Below are 19,206 nucleotides of genomic sequence, written 5' to 3'. Positions count from 1 at the left end.
CTTGTTTATAGACTTAAAAACACCAAACCAAAATTTATGTGTGAATTTCCAAATTCAACCTCCAGATCCTGACTTGCAGGTCACGTGAAGCCTATATAGCATGATGATCAGATCCTGCACAGGGGAAGAAAGATCTGAGTACTTCACTATCTTCTCCATGAGCCCAGGGTCCTGGAAATAACCTGAGATGTACCTTGCTGAGTGTATGGTTAGGTGGGTGGGTGGGTGGGTGGGTGAATGGATGATTAGATCATGATAGGTAGATGGATGGATGGCTAGATGGTAGGTGATGGATGGATGGTTAGGTGGTGGGTGATGGGTAGATGGATTGTTGGATATTGGTAGGTGGGTAGTGACTAGATGAATAGTTAGATGGTGATTGGAGATGGATAAATGGTTATGTGGGTAGGTAGGTAAGGTAGATTGATGGTGGCCATGTGGCAAGTAATGAATGTGTTGTTGGGTAAATGGCTGAGTGGGAGGTAGATGGTAGATGGATAGCTGTTTGAGTGCATGTCTTATTAGGCTGGTGGGTGTGTATATTGATGAATACGGGCTTGATGAGTGAGTGAGTTGTGGATGGATACACAGGCAATTGGTTAGGTGGGTGGGTGGATGGATGGATAGATGGATAGATGGATGGATGGGTGGATGGATGGATGGATGGATGGATGGGTGGATGGATGGATGGATGGATGGATACACAGGCAATTGGTTAGGTGAGTGGGTGAATGGATGGATGGATGGATGGATGGATGGATGGATGGATGGATGAATAGATGGATGAATACACAGGCAATTGGTTAGGTGGGTGGGTGGGTGGATGGATGGATGGATAGATGGATGGATGGATGAATACACAGGCAATTGGTTAGGCGGGTGGATGGATGGATGGTTTAGTGAATGGGTGGGTGGGTTGCTAGATGGGTAGTAAATGTATGTATGGATGAATAAGTAGGTGGGTAGATAAACTGGTAGTTAGGTAGTAGGTGGGTATACAGATGGATAATTAGGTGGATGGGCTACACTAGAAGATGCTTAAGTAGGTGGGTGGGTAGATGGCTAGGTGGGTGGTAGATGGGTGTGTGGACGGATGATTAGATGGGGAGGTGGATACGCTGACAGATGGTTAAGTGGGTGGGTGGATAGTTAGGTGGATGAATAGTGAGCAGGCAGGTAGGTAATTGAATTGATACATGGATATGTGTATGAACAACCTGGTTCTCCAGAGGTAGATGCTTGTCCCCACTATTACTATTGGCAGCTCGTCTGGAGACCAGAGACAGTGGAGGAAGTTGACACTAGGGCTGACACTGAAGAAGCCCAAGGTTCCTAACTGCCCACCCTGCTCCTGCCACTTGTGTCCGCAAGCCTCTCAAGGCTCTTTGTGGGAATTTTTTCCTTTTTTTTTTTTCCTTTTCTTTTTTAGAGTTTCCTTTTCTGGTTAACAGAATAGCAGTTGCCTAAAAATAGCCATAACTTTGCTTCTGAGGTATTCATTTTCAGTTCCTCTTTCCCTGTTCTCATTCCTCAGCTGTGAGGATACAGGGCTGCAGTCATCAGCCCCCACTTTGACAAGCCCTTATGCACAGATACACTGCAGGGCTTGAACATTCTGATGGGGGTAGCACAGCTCTCTCTGGCTCAATCCTGTTCCTACACTACCATGGACCTATTCAGTGGCCTGTGTGATTCCTTTCATTCTTTGGGATCCCTCATGCTAAGCACATATATGGCACTTTGAGGACCTCCTCATCTCTCACATTCCTGACTTGGGTCTGCCCGGGCCTTGTCCCATATACATGGACACTCACTATAATGCACACCTGCCTAATACATGCCTGTACACCGATGCCCATGCTTGCCCAAGACTATCAGCCTCTTTCCTTTTCAGCACACATGTACAGAGAAAATTACCTCCTCCCGAGAGAGATGTATAAGAACTCTGTCTCTATCTCCACCTGTTGGGCTGAGCTTTCTACTTCTCTGGCCTCTTACCCAGATCCCCTGTGCCACCAAAATGTGTAGCTAGGAGAGAAAAGAAAATGCCCTCCCCAGGGGTGAGATAATTAGTTCATTTAGACCAGAGCAGAGGAGACAACGCCTATGTGCTGAGCTGACTGGGCAATGCCCAAGCAGAGATGAGGACTCTTAAATGAGCATCAAAGCCCATTTTGGAAAAAAAAAGCCCATTTTGGGTTGTTTTAAAGGTGGCACTCAGGTGACAGTCTAGTTTTGCCAGTTAGAAGCAGAAGGTGAATGAAATGACCATTCACCAATTAACAAACACTTAACAGTTTCCAGGGGCTCTGCCTCAGTTAATCCTTACAAAATCCTTCCCACTTGACTGAATGGTCTCCATCTTGGGGGATGGGGTGGGAGGGACTAAGACACAGAGCTTAGAGTCTTGCCAGAGCCATATAAGAAGCAGAGGCAGACCTGTGTGGCCTGGGGACCTCCACACTCATGTCCCCATATCAGTTTTTACTGTCAGGGATAATTCAAAGAAAGTGGTGGCTTTAAAAATACATATTCAGGTGGCATTTAAATTCGGCACTTCTTAAAACAGAAGGAGTTGGCATCCAGGGGTTATTTTTAGCAGACAGTTCATTTGCAACCACCCCAGGTACCAGGCATGCCTCAGCTCAGATCTGAAAAGCTGTTGGTTTGAGCTTGGGGCTGCTTTTTTTAAATCTTTCCTTTGAAATTCAGACTCCCTCTTTGTTAAATTAGCTCAAATATCTAATTTATAGATTTATATATAATATATAAACTAACTCATATGTGCCTATACATAAAATCTCCTTCCTCTGCCAGTCTCTCTCCTGATGAAGACTTTCTGAAGCACCCTAACCTATTCTTGACTCATTGAGATCTAACAATGCATACTCATCCAAATGCTAAGAGGAAACCAAAATTTAGAAATCCAATATTGTCACAATGTTCTAGTTTCTAAAACAGCTTGGAACTTCAGAAACCAAAGGGACCCTGGAGAAGGGTAGTCCACTCTCCTCACTTGTCTCATGGAAACTGAGGCCCCTGGAAGAAAGAAGTTGATTAAGGTCACACTACAGAATCTGGGTATGGAGGGCTCACTGTGTGACCTGCTCTGTTACTCAACCTACCTCCCTTCTGTCCTCCATTCCATCCACACACTTATTCTTCTATCCATGCACATATCCGCTTTTCCTTCCTCTTTCCATTCCTCCTATCTATCCATTCTTCTATCTGCTTATTCATCCATCCATCTACCAGACAGACAGATTTACAGACAGACAGACCTATCAATGTATCCATTCATCTCATAGATGGTAGCCTGAGGGCTGACCTAGGGCTTCACTTATTCACTAAACATTTATGAAACACATGTCAGTGCCAGTACTATGTCTCCACAGGAAGCATGGCTCTCCAGCCCTGTGTAAAGGAGACAGTTTACTAGGCCTGAGCAATAAAGTGTGATTTGTACACCAAGCCATGGGCATATACGTAGGCTGGATGGACAGAGACACCGAAGTCAAGAAGTTCAGCAGCTGCTAGGATGGCTGATGCCTGGGTGGATCCAAGTGCTGCAAATGTGGCCACCGTGAAGCTGCTAGGGTTAGCACATACTTTTGAGTCATTGGCTCCTTCTGTCTGCCTGATTTCACTGGGGTTCTGCCAAGTGCTTTTGTGGCTATGAACCCCATGATTTTGACTTGATCATCTCTCCCAGTCAAAGCAAGTTCCAAAGTAAGCTGAGCAATTTAAAATTTAAAAAAAAGAAGGTGCCCAGCATGGGGGTGACCTTGTGCAAGTATCTGTGAGATATGGAGATGTGGGGTGAGCAGCATCAGATGGAGAAGACAAGTGTCACCTATGAGAGGCCTGAACTCCAAGTCGTAGCTGATTTGGTTACCACAGACTTTCATCCCTCTGTACTTCCTCACAAGCCCCTCCCACCAGTTGTGTATTTCCCTTTCTTCCTGGGACAGCTTCCTACTTGCATGCAATGTGTTCACAGCACCCAGGATTCTCTATGGCAGCAAGCACATCCAGTCATGGGTCATGGTTTTCATTGTCACATTGATTGTCAGTTCTTAGATGGGACCAGGGACCAGATCTTGATTGTTCATTGGCTGGCACCAAGTGGGTTCTCACAATACTGTCATTGAAAAGATGGCGGGGTGTGTAGGGAGGTAGATGTGCAGGGAGTGGACTGATGGGTGGGGAGAAGGAAGATGGGAGAACAGAAATGAGGAAGGGATGGAGAGAGGAAGGAAGGAAGGAAGGAAGAAAGGAAGGGTGTGTGGTGGATGGGTAGATGGATGGATGGATGGACGGACGGACGGAGGGATGGACAGACAGGCAGATGGATAAATGGATGTATGAACAGACTAATAGGTGATAGAAAGATGATTGATAGATGCATGAGTGTGTAGATGAGTGGATAGATAAGTGGAAGGAAGCAAAGAAAGAGAGATGGTGTGTGGGTAGGTGGATAGATGCATAGCCAATGGGTCGGTGCATAGAGGAAAGAAAGTAAGAGAAATGGTGAGTGAACTGATGGATACGGTTCAAAATCAGTTTGTCCTAAACCATAGTCCTTCATCTCAACAGAAGCCCGTTAACTCATGCCTGTTATTCTGCTCACAGAGATAATTGCTGCTAACACTTCTCCTGGCTTGTGCTGTCACAGAAGTAATTATCAGTGCCTGTAAGCCATGCCACAGGTATCAAGGGATGGCGCGAAAACAGCACCTTAGGTTTAAAAGCCCCTTGTGGTTTGTAAGCCACTTTGCTTCCCATATGGTGCTTGGCTTAAGCCTCAGGAGAAGTTCTTGAGACAGAATCACAAAGCAAGGCCCTGGAGCTCTCAGAATAAGTGAGTCTCTGTATGCCCCGGTTCAAATTCCAGGTCCATTGCTGCCACCCACATGAGCCTGAAGTTCCTCAGCCTCAGTTCCACATGTCTTGTGATGATATCCGGGTCTTAAGTAGGTGCACTATAATAATCACTTCCCTGTGCTGTCTGTGCACTGGACTTGGTCTTCGGTACGTCACATGCAATAACTCACCAAGGCAGAGGAGCACCTATGAGAGAGATTCTCTTATGTCTTTTCTTCCATTTGTCAGATGACAAAACCAATGTTTGCTTGCTTTCCATTCATCTGGGAGGTGAATAGGTCACAATGGGAGCCAATACACTGAAGCGTCCAGAGCCACTGCTCTTTTAACTTCATAAATCTCAGAGCAGATGTCCCTGTAACGCACTAAGGTGCATGGCACCTAGGGAATGCTCAATACATGTCTTTCCATGTGCCAGTGGAAATCACAAAAGAGCTCAGGCCCAAGGGGCTTTCTGCCACTAAGCATTAGGCTGCAGGGCAGAGGTCAAAAAGATGCCTCTGCCTCTCTTTCTGCCTTTGCCTCTCTCTCTCTCTGACTCTCTCTCTCTCTCTCTCTCTCTCTCTCTCTCTCTCCTTTCTCTCTCTCTGACTCTCTCGACTTTCTCTCTCTCTCTGACTCTCTCTCTCTCTGACTCTCTGACTCTCTCTCTCTGACTCTCTCTCTCTCTGACTCTCTGACTCTCTCTCGACTTTCTCTATCTCTCTCTGACTCTCTCTCTGACTCTCTCTCTCTCTGACTCTCTCACTCTCTCTCTGACTCTCTGACTCTCTGACTCTCTGACTCTCTCTCTCTGACTCTCTCTCTCTCTCTCTCTCTCTCTCTCTCTCTCTCTCTCTCTCTCTCTCTCTCTCTCTCTCTCACTCTCTCACTCTGCCATCTCTTACCCACACTGTTGCCTGGGGCTGAAGACCAAGGCTCCCCAGGTTACAAATAAAAAATCACCTCTTATCCTTAAGAAAGCAAAGCCTGCACTAGAAGATTTCAAGTGAGTCCCTCCCTCCAGCAATAGGTCCACCTACCCTGAGCTCAGACTCACCTCCAGACGTCAAGGGTCCAAAATGCTCCACCTCATTTGAAATTCATCTTGTTCATGAGTCACTCTGTGCTATGGGATCATCTTCTTCTTAAGCCATTTAGGTTTTTCTCCCTCCTAATTTCTTGGACTCCCACAAAACACAGTCTGCAGTAGAAAGTGTGCTGATCAACACAGAAGCCCTTATGTCCCCATCTGTGTGGGACCCAGGCCTCCTCCAATCTTGTGCTCTTAAAGAGCTCCCCACATCTCTTACAGCTTGCTTGTGCTGGGTACAGGATCCTGCTGAGGACCTGAAGTCTTTTGTAGCCATGGAAAAAAATAGTAAACCTGAGTCTTGGGAGCCAGCACTGCCTAAAGAGGCTCTGGTCCCTAGAACAAGCTCCCACCAGGCCTTTCTTATGGGATGGTGGGCCAGAGTTTAAAATTTCCCTAACATCCCCCGCTGCTATATAAACTTGGATAAATTTCTTCAGTCCCTCGGAGAACATTCTTTTTGTCAGTAAAATGGGTTTAACTATAATATCCACCTGAAGGGATTATAAAGAGCTAATGGGAAGCTGGCCATGGTGGGGCATGTCTGTTCTGCCAGCATCTGGGAAATGGAGACTGAAGGACCAGAAGTTCAAGGTCAATGGAGGACAGCCTAGAAGAGAGATACTGTGTGTGTGTGTGTGTGTGTGTGTGTGTGTGTGTGTAGGTATGTGTATGTATATATATACGTGTGTGTATGTATATGTATGTATGACATTGTTTACTTTTTATCTCATCCATTTATCCATAGTTATTTACCAGATGGATAAGTGAGGTACCATTTTAGCCAGAGCAACATATGAAATACACTGCATGCATACTTGAAACTTAGCTCTTAGCAAATAATACTGTATGAAGTGTGCACACACATGCATTGTGTGTGCATGTGCATGCACATGTGCATGTGTGTACACGTCTATGTTACTAGGTATAGATCCCAGCATGTGAAGTAAGCACTGTGCTGCTTACCTGCATGCATGGTAGTCATATGTAATACTATATGTACAGAGACCTCTTAGCATGTCATCTGATGTATGATACTTGTCTAAGTCAGGGTTTCTATTCCTGCACAAACATCATGACCAAGAAACAAGTTGGGAAGGAAAGGGTTTATTCAGCTTACACTTCCACATTGCTGTTCATCACCAAAGGAAGTCAGGACTGGAACTCAAGCAGGTCAGGAAGCAGGAGCTGATGCAGAGGCCATGGAGGGATGTTTCTTACTGGCTTGCTTCCCGTGGCTTGCTCAGCTTATTCTCTTATAGAACCCAAGACCACCAGCCTACGGATGGCACCACCCACAATGGGCTGGGACCTCCCACATTTACCACTAATTGAGAAAATGCCTTACAGATAGATCTCATGGAGGCATTTCCACAACTGAGGTTCCTTTCTCTGTGATAGCTCCAGCTTGTGTCAAGTTGACACACAAAACCAGCCAGTACAATACTTATTTAAGAAATGGAGGAGTAAGGCCTGTTGTGGGGGTACAAACATGTAACTCTAGCACTTGGGAGTTAAAAGCAGGAGAATCCAGAGTTCAAGGTCAAGGTCACCTTTGGCTAAATAGCAAGTCTGAGGCTATTCTGTCTCAAAAAAGATGGGGAGAAGGGATTATTGTTTGTATTCATGGACAGAGTTGGCCTCCACCTCACCTGGTCCAAGGTGAGTGAGACCTCATGAGCTCAGGATAGTGCCATTAGAGGGCCACCTCTGCATTGGGGGGAAGAGCCAGGCACACATTGTGTCTGGCACTCAGATCTCCTCTTGGGGCATCATGTCTACACCATACTCTGCTCCATGGGATACCTATTGGTCCCAGTGTATATAAGCCATAGTGCACTTCCAATCCCTGTAAGCTGAACTGTCTCCTGTAGGGTGGCATAGGATGCCTCAACCAGGACACAAGACATGCAATGCATCCCACCCTATTAACTCTGCCAGTGTTCACCTGCACCCCACCGAGCATATCTGAGATAACTTCCCTGAGGGAAGGACATCATCCCCACTGGACTGCCCCACCCTCTTGCTCTCTGTGGCCCTTGACAAACTCCCTTCCCTCTCTGGGATTCCCTGCTAAGAAAATGAAACACACAAACCTGACACTATGACCCTAAAATGAGGGGAAGAGGCCTGTAAAGAGAAAGGTCAGACATGTAGAGTAGACTGATATTGGCGCCTTTCTTCTTCCTTTTATCCCTGCTCCTCACTGCCCACTCGGGATGGCTAGCTGGCTATGGCTGATGGGAGGGGCTGATCCCCGTGCCAGGCTCAAGTGAGCTCAGCTGGGGCCCTTTGTCACCCAACGCTTGCTGGGGCCTCGGCTGCTGGTATTAGGTATCTTGGCAGATTGGATTCTCTTCCTGGCAGCCCACAGCCACTGCACTCCTGCATGGGTGGCCTGTAGAGCAGGGAGAAGTGACTCCCTCCTCCTTGCTTCCAGAGGGACCTGTGGGCTGCTGGCTGCTGGCTGCTGGATGCTGTCCTTGGTGCTGACCGGTGGGGGCTCCAGGTGAGGGCTCCATGGATCTCAGCTCTTGCAGGGAACCAGAGCTCTGGACTGGAGGACAGCCTCATGAATACATGCGGTGGTTCCTCTGACACCACACTGAGTTCCTGAAGGACTGTGGCAGGGGCTGTGGGTACAGGTGGGGCTGTGAGAGGGAGTGTTGTAGGGAAGATGTCAGGGGACTTACAAGGAAAGGAGTTGCATCCCAGATTGTGTGGACAAACAGCATGTATAAATACACAGGGCCAGTCAGAGAAAGGGAAATGGGGTCTGCTGTTTGTCTATAAGGGGGCATTCAGTTACATGCCTAGAGACTGGACAGTGTGTGATAGTGTGTATGGATCGGAGAAGCATGAAATACAGCCCTGTGCTGGTGTGTCTGTGAGCGCGGAATAGGCACAAAGAGAGCAGTTGCTATGCAGCATAGCATCTGGGCTATTTAGTAAGAGGGCTGCACCCCATGGTATGGTTGGGAATTGTCATGTGAATATACCCTGGGCTTGAATAATATGGGAGTCAGTGGATTGGCAGGATGCTTGTATGTTGAGGGAGTGAAAGCCAGGTGTGTGTGTGTGTGTGTGTGTGTGTGTGTGTGTGTGTGTGTAGTCAATGTTTCCTGAAGGTGACAGATCAACACCTGTTTCTTGACTCTCCTAAACATTTGCCATATGGTTTCTGAATGTCTCGCCCTCACCACTCACTCTTGATTGTATCCACAGGAGCTGTCCCGACCATGTAGATGCCAGCCCCAGGGATGATCAGCATGGGCCCCACTGAATGGAGACTCCTGGGTCAGCATTCCTGAGCCTGTTCGGCCCCTGGACCTCACCCCACTCCTGGGGACACTCCTCAGAGCTCTCCAGTGCTGTCGCCAGCCCACCTCAGCCATCGCCTCCTCCTGGGACTGGAAGTTGGCCTCCTGGAGCTAATACCCTCTGGTGAGGGTGTACTGAGGACAGCCACACACAGCCATCACCCACAGGCCCCTTTTCCAGTGCTGACCCTCAGGCCCAGCCTGAGCAGAAACTTCAGCAAACATGGGTGATATGACCAACAGCGACTTTTACTCCAAAAACCAAAGAAATGAGTCGAGCCATGGGGGCGAGTTCGGGTGCAGCATGGAAGAGCTGCGCTCCCTCATGGAGCTGCGGGGCACTGAGGCTGTGGTCAAGATCAAGGAGACATATGGGGACACTGAATCCATCTGCCGGCGCCTCAAAACCTCTCCTGTTGAAGGTAGGTGGGGGAAGCTCACACTCGGGCTGCCGTGGAGTTGGCTCCAGGGTCTGTGTCCATGAAGTCTAATTGTGAGGATGTCTCCAAGATAGACTGCAACACTAATGCCTTCAGACTCTAGCTGTGTTCTAGCAAGGCTGAATCTCATCACACATCTGACTCATGCCACTTGTGGAGAAAATGGCAGTAGGACAGTGGGGCAAGGGCTGTACTCTGGAAAGAAGGTGACAAATCAGCCCGAAGGGGTGGTCACTGCCACCTCTGTGAGAACCAAGAGGCATCTGACTTTGAGGGTGACTGGAGGGGACTCACAAAGGAGCCATGTCTTGCTCACCTGGGTCCAGATACAGCATGGGTTCCACACTGTGGCTGTAGCTCAGAGCCCACATCTGTCCACTGTGCCCATGCCTCTAAAGTGCCCTCCTCGTGGCTGGCTTGGGCACAGACCCACAGCACTGCAGACAGGCAGCAAATCAGAGTTATCACAGCATGCCCCACCTCCAGGTTGCAGGGGCAGTTGTATATCACAAATCCAGACTCTGGGTAAAGAGCACAGGAACAGGGGAAAGGGCTGGGGAGCCAGGTATAGGCTATGATGGACAAAATGATGGATGTCCTCATAGGTTCTTTCCTGGGGCCATCTTACAACTTCCCAAATTGAACAGGCCTGGGGGCTTCCAGTGAGAAGCACTCAGCTGCTGCTGCTGCCTTTCCAGCAGCCACTAGAGATGAGGCATTTCCAAGAGACAGAGTAGAGAGAGCCCAGCCCTGCGAGGGCTCTGTTTCTACTAGTTACCCACTGTGGCCATGTAGGAAGCTTTCCCTACACAAAGCCAGAGGCACAGCCAGGTGGCTCTATCCTGACTCCTCCAGGCCTAGAGCAACGACTGTCCTGAGCCTGGGGCTCTTCCTCTGGACTATGAAGCCAGTGCTTCCTGTGCACGAGCTTTAGGTAGAGTGGGACCTGCAGCAGACACTCAGTAAGTGGCAAGAGTGATTTTTCTAAGTGGATAGCAGTTAGTCGCTCAAGTAAAGATTGCAGCCTGGGATATGGGTGCAACTAGGTTTGGAGAAAGCTGTCCCCCAAGTCCTTGTTTTTACTAGACACCATCTCTGGGGCACTGGTGCTGAGGCTGCTTTGTGAGGCTTATGGGGAACTTGGGGTCCAGCCAGGTGGGTTGATGGTCACATATTAGTACCTTGCCATTTCTGAGTGTCTACAAGGTGTTTGTGCTCATCCTCTTAGGCCAAAAGGTGAAGCTGAGGAAACCTCCCTCTTTTTATTCTGCCTGCCCTCACTGATACCTTGCCCACTGGTTGAGCCAGAAGTCTGGAAGTGTGATTTGGGGGGGAGAAGAGGCATAGAAGAAACATTTATTCTGATACTAGACTTGAAAACAGCCACATGGGGTCCTAAGAAGGGTGGGGACTCTTTGGGGACCCTGCATGCCACCCCAGTCATTTCTGACCTTCCACAAGGCACAAATGCCTAAGTATCCTTTGCCTTTGAATGCGAGTCCAGAATGTTACTTTAAATGTCACTGGGCCCTGTTTCTAGGGAGTCGGTGACCATCTCCCCAGGCAAAGAGCTGACTGTTAAAAACAGAAGTAGCTCGCTTCATCAGGGTCTTTAACATATGTATCCCAATTTAACAGCCCCATTTCTGCTAGCCAAGCTCTCTAGACTCCAGAGTGTGGGACCATACATGAGCAAACTCTAGCACTAAACAGAACAATTTCCAGATGGTTACCTTCTCTGTACTGCTGGAGTGGGGAAGGGGAACAAGTGTGAACCTGAGGATAAGAACCCGGTCTTAGAATGTGCAGGCAGCACCCAGCCTGGTGCCTGCCACCAAAGAAGGCTGAAGAGCTGTCCAATAGTACCCTGAGAAGTGTCCACTGAGTCCCCAGTCAACAGGGAGCCCCAGCAACAGCTGAGCTTCCTCACAGCACATAGCTGGGAGTGCAGGAGTAGCTGATGTTCCCCAGGAGTGGTGAGGCAGCTGGACAGGGAGGATCTTCAAAGCTTCCTGGTGGAGAATATGTTTGGAATTGGCTCTGGAGGAAAGAAACAGGAACTGTGTATCGTGACACAGAATACTGCTTTTTGCGAAAGTCCAAATACAGGACATAGTGAGAAGTTTGGCACTAGGTGTAAATGAGAAACCAGGCTTAGTTTTTTGGTTTTTGGTTTTTGGTTGTTTGTTTGTTTTTGTTTTTGTTTTTGTTTTCCTGTCTGTTGCTCAGCCAAGCCATGTGCTTCTGGGCCTTTGGCATCTCTAGGCTTTGGTTTGCTTCTCCAGAAGAAAGAACTTTGTGGAGGGAATACCACCATTGAATTAACCAATCCTAAACTACTGGTTTCTAGAAAGTTCTTCCAGGGTATCAGGAGAGATGGAAATAAGGGGAGGAGTAAAGGGACAGACTGCTACATGCTACAGATCTCCAGATGTGGAAGACCTGGGTTCAAATCCCAGCTCTGCCACTCCCCAGCTGTGGGATTCTAGGCGTATTACTCAACCTCTCTGTGCCTGTTTCCTGATCTGGAAATGGATCTGATGATAGCAGTGACCTTCTAGGCTCATACTGAGGATAATGGTGAAAGAGTCCCAGAACAGAACATCACCACTTTCCCATGGATACATACAGTTGGTTGTACACACTGAGTGATGCAAACCAAATGCCCCGTGTCTGGATTCCCAGCAGGAATGGCTTCTGTTGTTCTTCCCATTATGGTAGGAGCAATCATGTTCTCCCAACAAGGAGATCTATGAGTGTTTGGACCCATAGCTGGTATTCTAGGGCGTCCCATAAATGTGTTCCTTAAAGCAATTAGGCCACTCTGCAGATGTGCAGACACCATCATTAACTACCGCTCCGATAGGGACAATATCAGACCCAAAGGCATGCCCCAATAGACTATGCATAAGCTGGCAGGGCTCACATAATTCTTTTCCTCCTACTTTCTAGGGTTCAGCATCTGGACTGAGTTTGACCATATGATTTAAAGATCTGGTTAGCCCCCAGCCCCATCCTCTTAATCCAGAAGCCACACGGTCTGGGTTGTGCCTGCTTCACATGGAGACTCCACACTGGCTGTTCTGACAGCCCCTGCCATTCACACACTGTAGAGATCAGAGAGCTGGTATGGGAAACTGCTCCAGGCCTGTATAGAGCAGTCGCCACCTTATCCAGCTAAATTTAGGCAGAAAGCTCTCTGAGTGATAGATGGGGTCTGGGGCTTCCAGCAGTGTGATTCTGCCTGCAGCCCTGCTTTCTGCACCAAAGGGTGTGGGCTCAGCTCCTGTGGCCAGCAGTACTGGGCTGCCTACACAGAGGCCTGACTTTAGAGACTTTAGGCCAGTGCACCCTCTGCCCCTCTGTACTTGGTTCCTTTCTGTGTCTGCTGCTGAACAATGCCCTTCCCTGTTCACCTGCTAATCTTTCTCCGTCCATACTGTTCTAGACTGGCATAGTAGAGTTTTAATCCTCATGGATTTCTCTTCAAGGGACACTAAGAGAGTTCAATAAAACTCCTGGGGACTCTTCCCTGTCTTCAGATAGGGAAGATAGCAGCACCTGGTGGCCATTTGATTCCTAATGTACTGCCCCTCTGTACTTGGTTCCTTTCTGTGTCTGCTGCTGAACAATGCCCTTCCCTGTTCACCTGCTAATCTTTCTCCGTCCATACTGTTCTAGACTGGCATAGTAGAGTTTTAATCCTCATGGATTTCTCTTCAAGGGACACTAAGAGAGTTCAATAAAACTCCTGGGGACTCTTCCCTGTCTTCAGATAGGGAAGATAGCAGCACCTGGTGGCCATTTGATTCCTAAGCCATTGAGGCAATGCCGAGGTAATGCAGGTCACCTTAGCTCCCAGTGCATCGAGTGTTTTAAAAGTAGTACACATGGGCCTGGCCCTGTGAAGGACTTGGGGAATGATATAAGAAGATTCCTGATGAAGATCGTATGTGTTTGCTGAGGAGGCACAAAGTAGGGAGCCAGTGTTGGGGGCCCAGGCCTAGAGCAGAAGCTTGCACTGTTTCCTGGGGTGTCCCTTTATTTGGTTTAGATGCCCAAGGCCTTAAGCAGTAGCCACAGAAGAAAGGGTAAGAGAGAGGCACATATGCCCTGGTACCTCTTCATGCAAGGGATGGATCTGGGGCCTAGGGAAAAACATGGAACATTTTGTGTCACCCATGATACAGGTAGCTTTGGTTCCCCGTGCCCAATGTGGCCCTGGGACACATGAAGCTCTGTGGCCCATACTTCCCTCCCTTGGCCCCACAAGAAGGGTGCCTTGGGCAGGTTCCTGTTGGGTGTTTATCACTGAGTGTCTCATGGTGGGGAGAACAAGGGAGACAAAGGGGCCAGGACAGCACAGGGAATTTGATACCATGCCAGTAATGTAAAGGGGAACCTGTGGTTAAGTTTAGATGACTCCCAAGCCAACCTACACCATGGGGCAAGGGGTGAGGAATGGGGAACAGTTCGTGGGAGCTGGGGTATGCCTTGTGATAGAAAATTGCTCTACTGTTTTAGAACTAGACCCATCCATGGATCAGCCACAGCATGGGGACCCAGAAAGGGTAGGATAGCAAGTGGTGCCCTCTATCTTTCTACCCTCGTGTCCTATGTCTCCTGTGGGACACTGGGTCCCTGGGAGGTCACCTAGGAATTCAAGACACCCAGAGATATAGAAGTGTCCCCGGCATGGTGAGACAGGGGTGTATAGATTCCATGTGGGGGACACTTCCACAGACTAGAGACAGGCCACAAGGCCTCCCTGCTCCCTGGAGGTCTTTCTAGAAGATTGTTCCTTGGTTGGTTGTTGCTCCTTTATGGGGCTCTAAACTGTGTGGCATGAAGGCTAGAGGAGAAGGACTCACATGGATATTCCTAAGTCTGAGAAATTTAGCCACCTTCTCGCATAAATGTGGAAAGACTAGAGGAAGGCCATTCCCACCTCAGCCTTCCTGATGGGGGGTTGAAAGCTTAGCAGATTTGGTTTTCTTCTGTGAAATGCTATTTGGATCCCCTGCCCTCTGTCTCTGGGAGACAGTGACTTAAAACACCTTTAGACATTTTTCTTTATAAACCATCTTTTGGGGCTAAGGTTATGACTCGGTTGACAGAGTACTCACCTGATGTGCACAAGGCCTGAGTTCTGTACTCAGAACCACGTAAACCAGGCATTGTAATGCACACCTTTAATCCTGCACTCAGTAGGTGGAGTCAGGAGAATCAGAAGTTCAAAGTCATCCTTAGCTACATAGAGAGTCCAAAGCCATTCTGGGCTACACGAGACAATGTCTCAGTGAAGAGGAAATCGAATCTCCGTGTAGGGTTTACTGAGTTGCTACTGACTGGTGGCCATCACGTGGGCTTCTACCACAGAAGAGATTTCATGACTGCGCACAGCCATGTCATCCACAGGCATGGCTGGCTCCAGTGTCATCAGGATGACTGCCCCTCCCTCCTGCTCTGCTTAACTTTGCTGCCCTTGCCTTGGCTTAGGTACTAGGAGCCCTGTACACTCAGGCCAAGGTCCTCCCATTCCATTTCTCCCCAGAAGCAAAAGGCATAACTTTCCTCATAACTCATCCCTTTAAATTCTCAGAAGAGATTCTCACTGGGCCACCTGTAGTCACGTGACCGCTCTCAAACCAATCAGATCTGTCTCTCCGAGGCTAATAGATGATAAAGAGGAGACTAAAGACAACAACAGGGGCTTCTGGGCCTGGTGCACACATGACCGCGGTGAGGAAGAGCAGACACTTTGCTCCTGAGGAGTGCTCAGCCTGCATAGGAGGAAGAGATTGAAGGAAACAGCTAGGGACATGGAAGACCCCAAAACACATTACACCCCAACTATAGACAGCAGCCCAACTCAGTCCCCTAATAACCACACACAGAGAACCAGGAAAACGTCACGGCGCCAGCATGTGCAAGCCTGTGACAAATGTCACAGCAATGAGGAGACTGGCTGGGGTCACAGCCAGGTCTTGATTCCTCTTCCTGTCCAGCCGAGGGTCACTGGATCAGTAATTTACCACTTCGGGCCTCAATTTCCTTGCCTGGAACATGGTGTGAGACCGTGTGGCTTTCATGGCATTGTTTCAGGAAGTGAAGAAATCACACAAAGTGATTTAGGCCTGACCTCAACTGTGACCTCCGCATCAGCTATTGTCATTCTTCTCTGGTGATCTCCATGTGACTTTAGGGGACAGGTTGGGCCTAATTTGTGGTGAGAGCCCATCACCCAATCCTGGCAGATGAGTGAGCTTGCGTAGCGAGTAGATGAGGTGTTGTTTTGTTTTGTTTTTTTAAGCCTGCTATTTGCTTAGGAGTACATACACACCCTCTCTGAGACCACCTCCTCCACCCGCCACAGAGAAAAGTCCTTTAAAAGCGGGCTGATCCGGACGCCTGAGTCAGTGGAACAGCTCTTCTGAGCGGCGCCCACACAGCATATGAATCATCAGTACAATGGAGCCGGGAGCCCGTCAGTGCTTGCTAAGGAGTGTCTCGGTACTGGCTCTGCAGACCAGCCAGGAGGTACAAAGGAGAGCAGAAAGCAGTTCAAAAAGAGGGCCACCCTGCAGCTGACCAGAAGGCTCCTGGGTGATCTCAGCAGGATGAGGAGGCTCTGGTGACCATGCAGCAATGCGCTGCCCAGACAGGGCTGCCGTCACTCACTGTGGGGTAGCATTACTCTCACCACAGGCCACAGTCACTCACCGAGGGCCACGTCACTCACTGTGGACCACCACCGTCACTCACTGTGCACTGCCAAAGCATCCAGGTCAAATGCTTTCACCAGTAGCCTGTAGAAAATGGAAGCGTGGAGAGAAAAGGTCACCTGATTCTCAGAAGAAAGGCACCATTGTTCTACAGAACAGATATGCACTAAACAGTAAGCACCTACTATGTGCTAAAAAAAAAAAAAAAAAAAAAGAACGAATGAGAACATTAGCTTTCAGTTCTGAGTCACGGAGGCCCTTGACCCAGTCTCTCCCTCATTGAGCCTTATTATGTGTTGCATCCCTACTTTGTGCAGGTTTGGACCACACCTTCTCCTCTGTAAAGAGATGACATGGCTTCCTAACATTCCCTAAGGAGCAATGGTTGTGTCTGTCACATAACTGCCCCTAGGATGTTCAGGACCAGGCAGCCTTCACAGACACCCGCTTCTGGTCCAAAGGTCAGGGTAATTGGGCCAGAAACTAGTGTAAGCAATCTGGAAGCCATAGGCAGCCAGGGTTTCAGTCCAGTCAGTGGGGAGAATGTAGGAAAGACAGAATCTTTTGCAGATATCCTCCCCCCTAAAATATCCCAAAGGGAGTCACAAGTGGGGTATAAGCTATGCTTGCCCCATTACTCTCTGGCCTAGAAGCAGTTCTTTTTATAGCAGGGAACTGACCCCAGCTGTGACACCATGAACTAGTTAGAGCATGCTTACCCGCAGTGTGCCAGCTTCCATGGCTTTGTGCCCCATTGTCTTCCCATCATCCTTGGAAACCGGGAACTGTTTTCATCCCCACTGCCACAGAAGGAAACTGAGGCTCAGAGCCTCTGCATTAACATGTATCGCCCATACTACCTGGCCATGAATGTTACAGACAGGAATGACTGCAGTGAGAGGGAATACACTGGATACCTGAGAAACACTGATCCTGCCTAGGGAGGCTTAAAGTTGTGAGAGGCTTCCTCTGAGCCAGGCTTAAAGAACAGGGAGGCATTGAATGTCAGTCATAGGATGAAAGTACAATTTCAGTGGCGAACAGCAAGAAGGAAGACCCTGGGGTGAGGACCAGGGTGTGTGTGAGACATGAACAGTTCCTAGGTCAGCCTTCCAAGAGCAGGGGTCTCCAGCCACAGGTTGTAGGTGGTTTTGTATAGTCTGGGTTTAACTGATGTGATTGTGAATCTAAATTGTCAAGTTGATAAAGTACAGAAACACCAAAGAGATAGACTTCTGGGCTTACTGATGTGGGGAAACCTGCCCACTGTGGGTGGCACCATTCCCTGTGCTAGGATCCTGGACTGTATAAAAAGGAGCAAGTAAGCTGAGTAAAAGCTTTGATTGTTGTCTGCTTCTTGACTGTGGATTAATGTAATCAGTTTTTCATTTTATGACTCTCCTTTCCTTCCATGATGACCTGCATCCTCCTCACACTATAAGCCAAAGCAAAGCCTTTCCCTTAAATTGCTTTTGTCAGGGTATTTTATCACAACAATGAAGTGGGTTTGTTTGTGCTGTGTGATCAAATCATCACCTGGGGTGAGACGACTTAGCCCCATCTCTATGAGTATGAAAAGGACCTCATGCTCCCTACACAAACTCATCTCCAGGGCCAAGCTAGACACAGAGCTGAGAATTGAGGGAACTGGTCCTCATAGCAGGTTCCCTCTCTCCAGGGTTCCACCCAGATCACAAGAATATACCAAGTGGCTGGGACTCTGGGCTTCTGTCTCCACTCTAAGCACAAGACCCCCACATCCTTATCTGTCTCACGTGGTGGTATCTGTTCAGTGACATCTTATAACATGTATTTCCAATAGTTCTGCAGGTTAAAGGTCAGGGTCAGAGTATCATGTCTGTGGGGTGTAGTGTTTAGAGAAGATAGCAGAAGGGATGAGAGTCAAAGAGAAGAGGAAAGTGACTCAGCCTGTCCCTTCCTTAACACTCTCCTACACTGTCTGCCCATACCCATAGTTACTGCCCCACTGCACCTAACAACAACCACGATTGACTGCCATTGATCTATCCATGAGGGCAGAGCTCATGTGACCTCATCATACCCAAAGGTTACCGCTACATGGGATGGTGGTTCCCCAACACAGGACACATTGAAAATTTAAACCAGAGCCCTGCCCTGGCCAACTGGGCTTTGTAGTAAGCCCGCAAACAGGTCCCCTCCCCCAGGGCAAGAGTTCCTTGGTTCCTAAAAGTCCAAAGGCCTGAGCCCCAATTTTAAGTTCCTTCCCCTTGCTGGGTCTCAGTTTCCCCATCTGTCAAATGGGCTAAGGGAAGAGAAATATTGCTTAGTATTTGGACCAGATTGAATATTAGTGGGACTTCAGCTCTAAGACCAGCCTGGGTCCCATAGGGCCAGGTGTGGCTCAGGACAGCCGAAACTGCCTCTCTTTACAGGTGCCTGTCACCCGAGAAGCCTAGGCAAGACAGATGAGTTACCCACACAGGTTCCTCGTCTCTCAGTGGTTACCTTACTCCATCTAGTGCAGTTCTGGCCCATGCCATGGTTTCAGAGAGTTATTTATAGCCCATGGAAATGAGCACCCCAGGCCTGTGTCTCCCAGGTACCAAGATGACAGCATTAGCTTCTGTCTCAAAGAGAGCTCCCCATAAACCAATCTCTGTAGTCCATCTACCCAGGTACCCTTGTAAGGTTGATAGGTAGAAGATCTGTCCCCTCTGTGAGACAACTTTGGACAGATACTCATAGGGTTAAGAGGCAAGAACTGGCATTCCTGGCTGGAGAAA

The 19,206-nt window shown here is 48.5% G+C and overlaps 1 protein-coding gene across 14 annotated transcripts in view; it reads left to right on the top strand.

Annotated features, from left to right (window-relative positions):
* Nucleotides 1-19,206, top strand: part of Atp2b2 (ATPase plasma membrane Ca2+ transporting 2) — a 313,447-nt gene that overhangs the window by 197,463 nt on the left and 96,778 nt on the right. For 13 of the 14 annotated variants that reach the window (XR_010065612.1, XR_010065611.1, NM_012508.8 and 10 more), the window contains 1 exon segment: nt 9,182-9,698. Coding sequence is in view for 12 of the 14 variants with exons in the window: in NM_012508.8 (NP_036640.1) it covers nt 9,500-9,698 (199 nt within the window). In the remaining 2 variants the exon portion in view is untranslated. 14 annotated transcript variants of the gene reach the window in all.

Source organism: Rattus norvegicus, chromosome 4 (genome assembly GCF_036323735.1).
Source record: "Rattus norvegicus strain BN/NHsdMcwi chromosome 4, GRCr8, whole genome shotgun sequence".
Classification (NCBI taxonomy): Eukaryota; Metazoa; Chordata; class Mammalia; order Rodentia; family Muridae; genus Rattus; species Rattus norvegicus.
The sequence above is the reverse complement of the archived record's forward strand: the minus strand, read 5'-3'. Positions and strand labels throughout refer to the sequence as shown.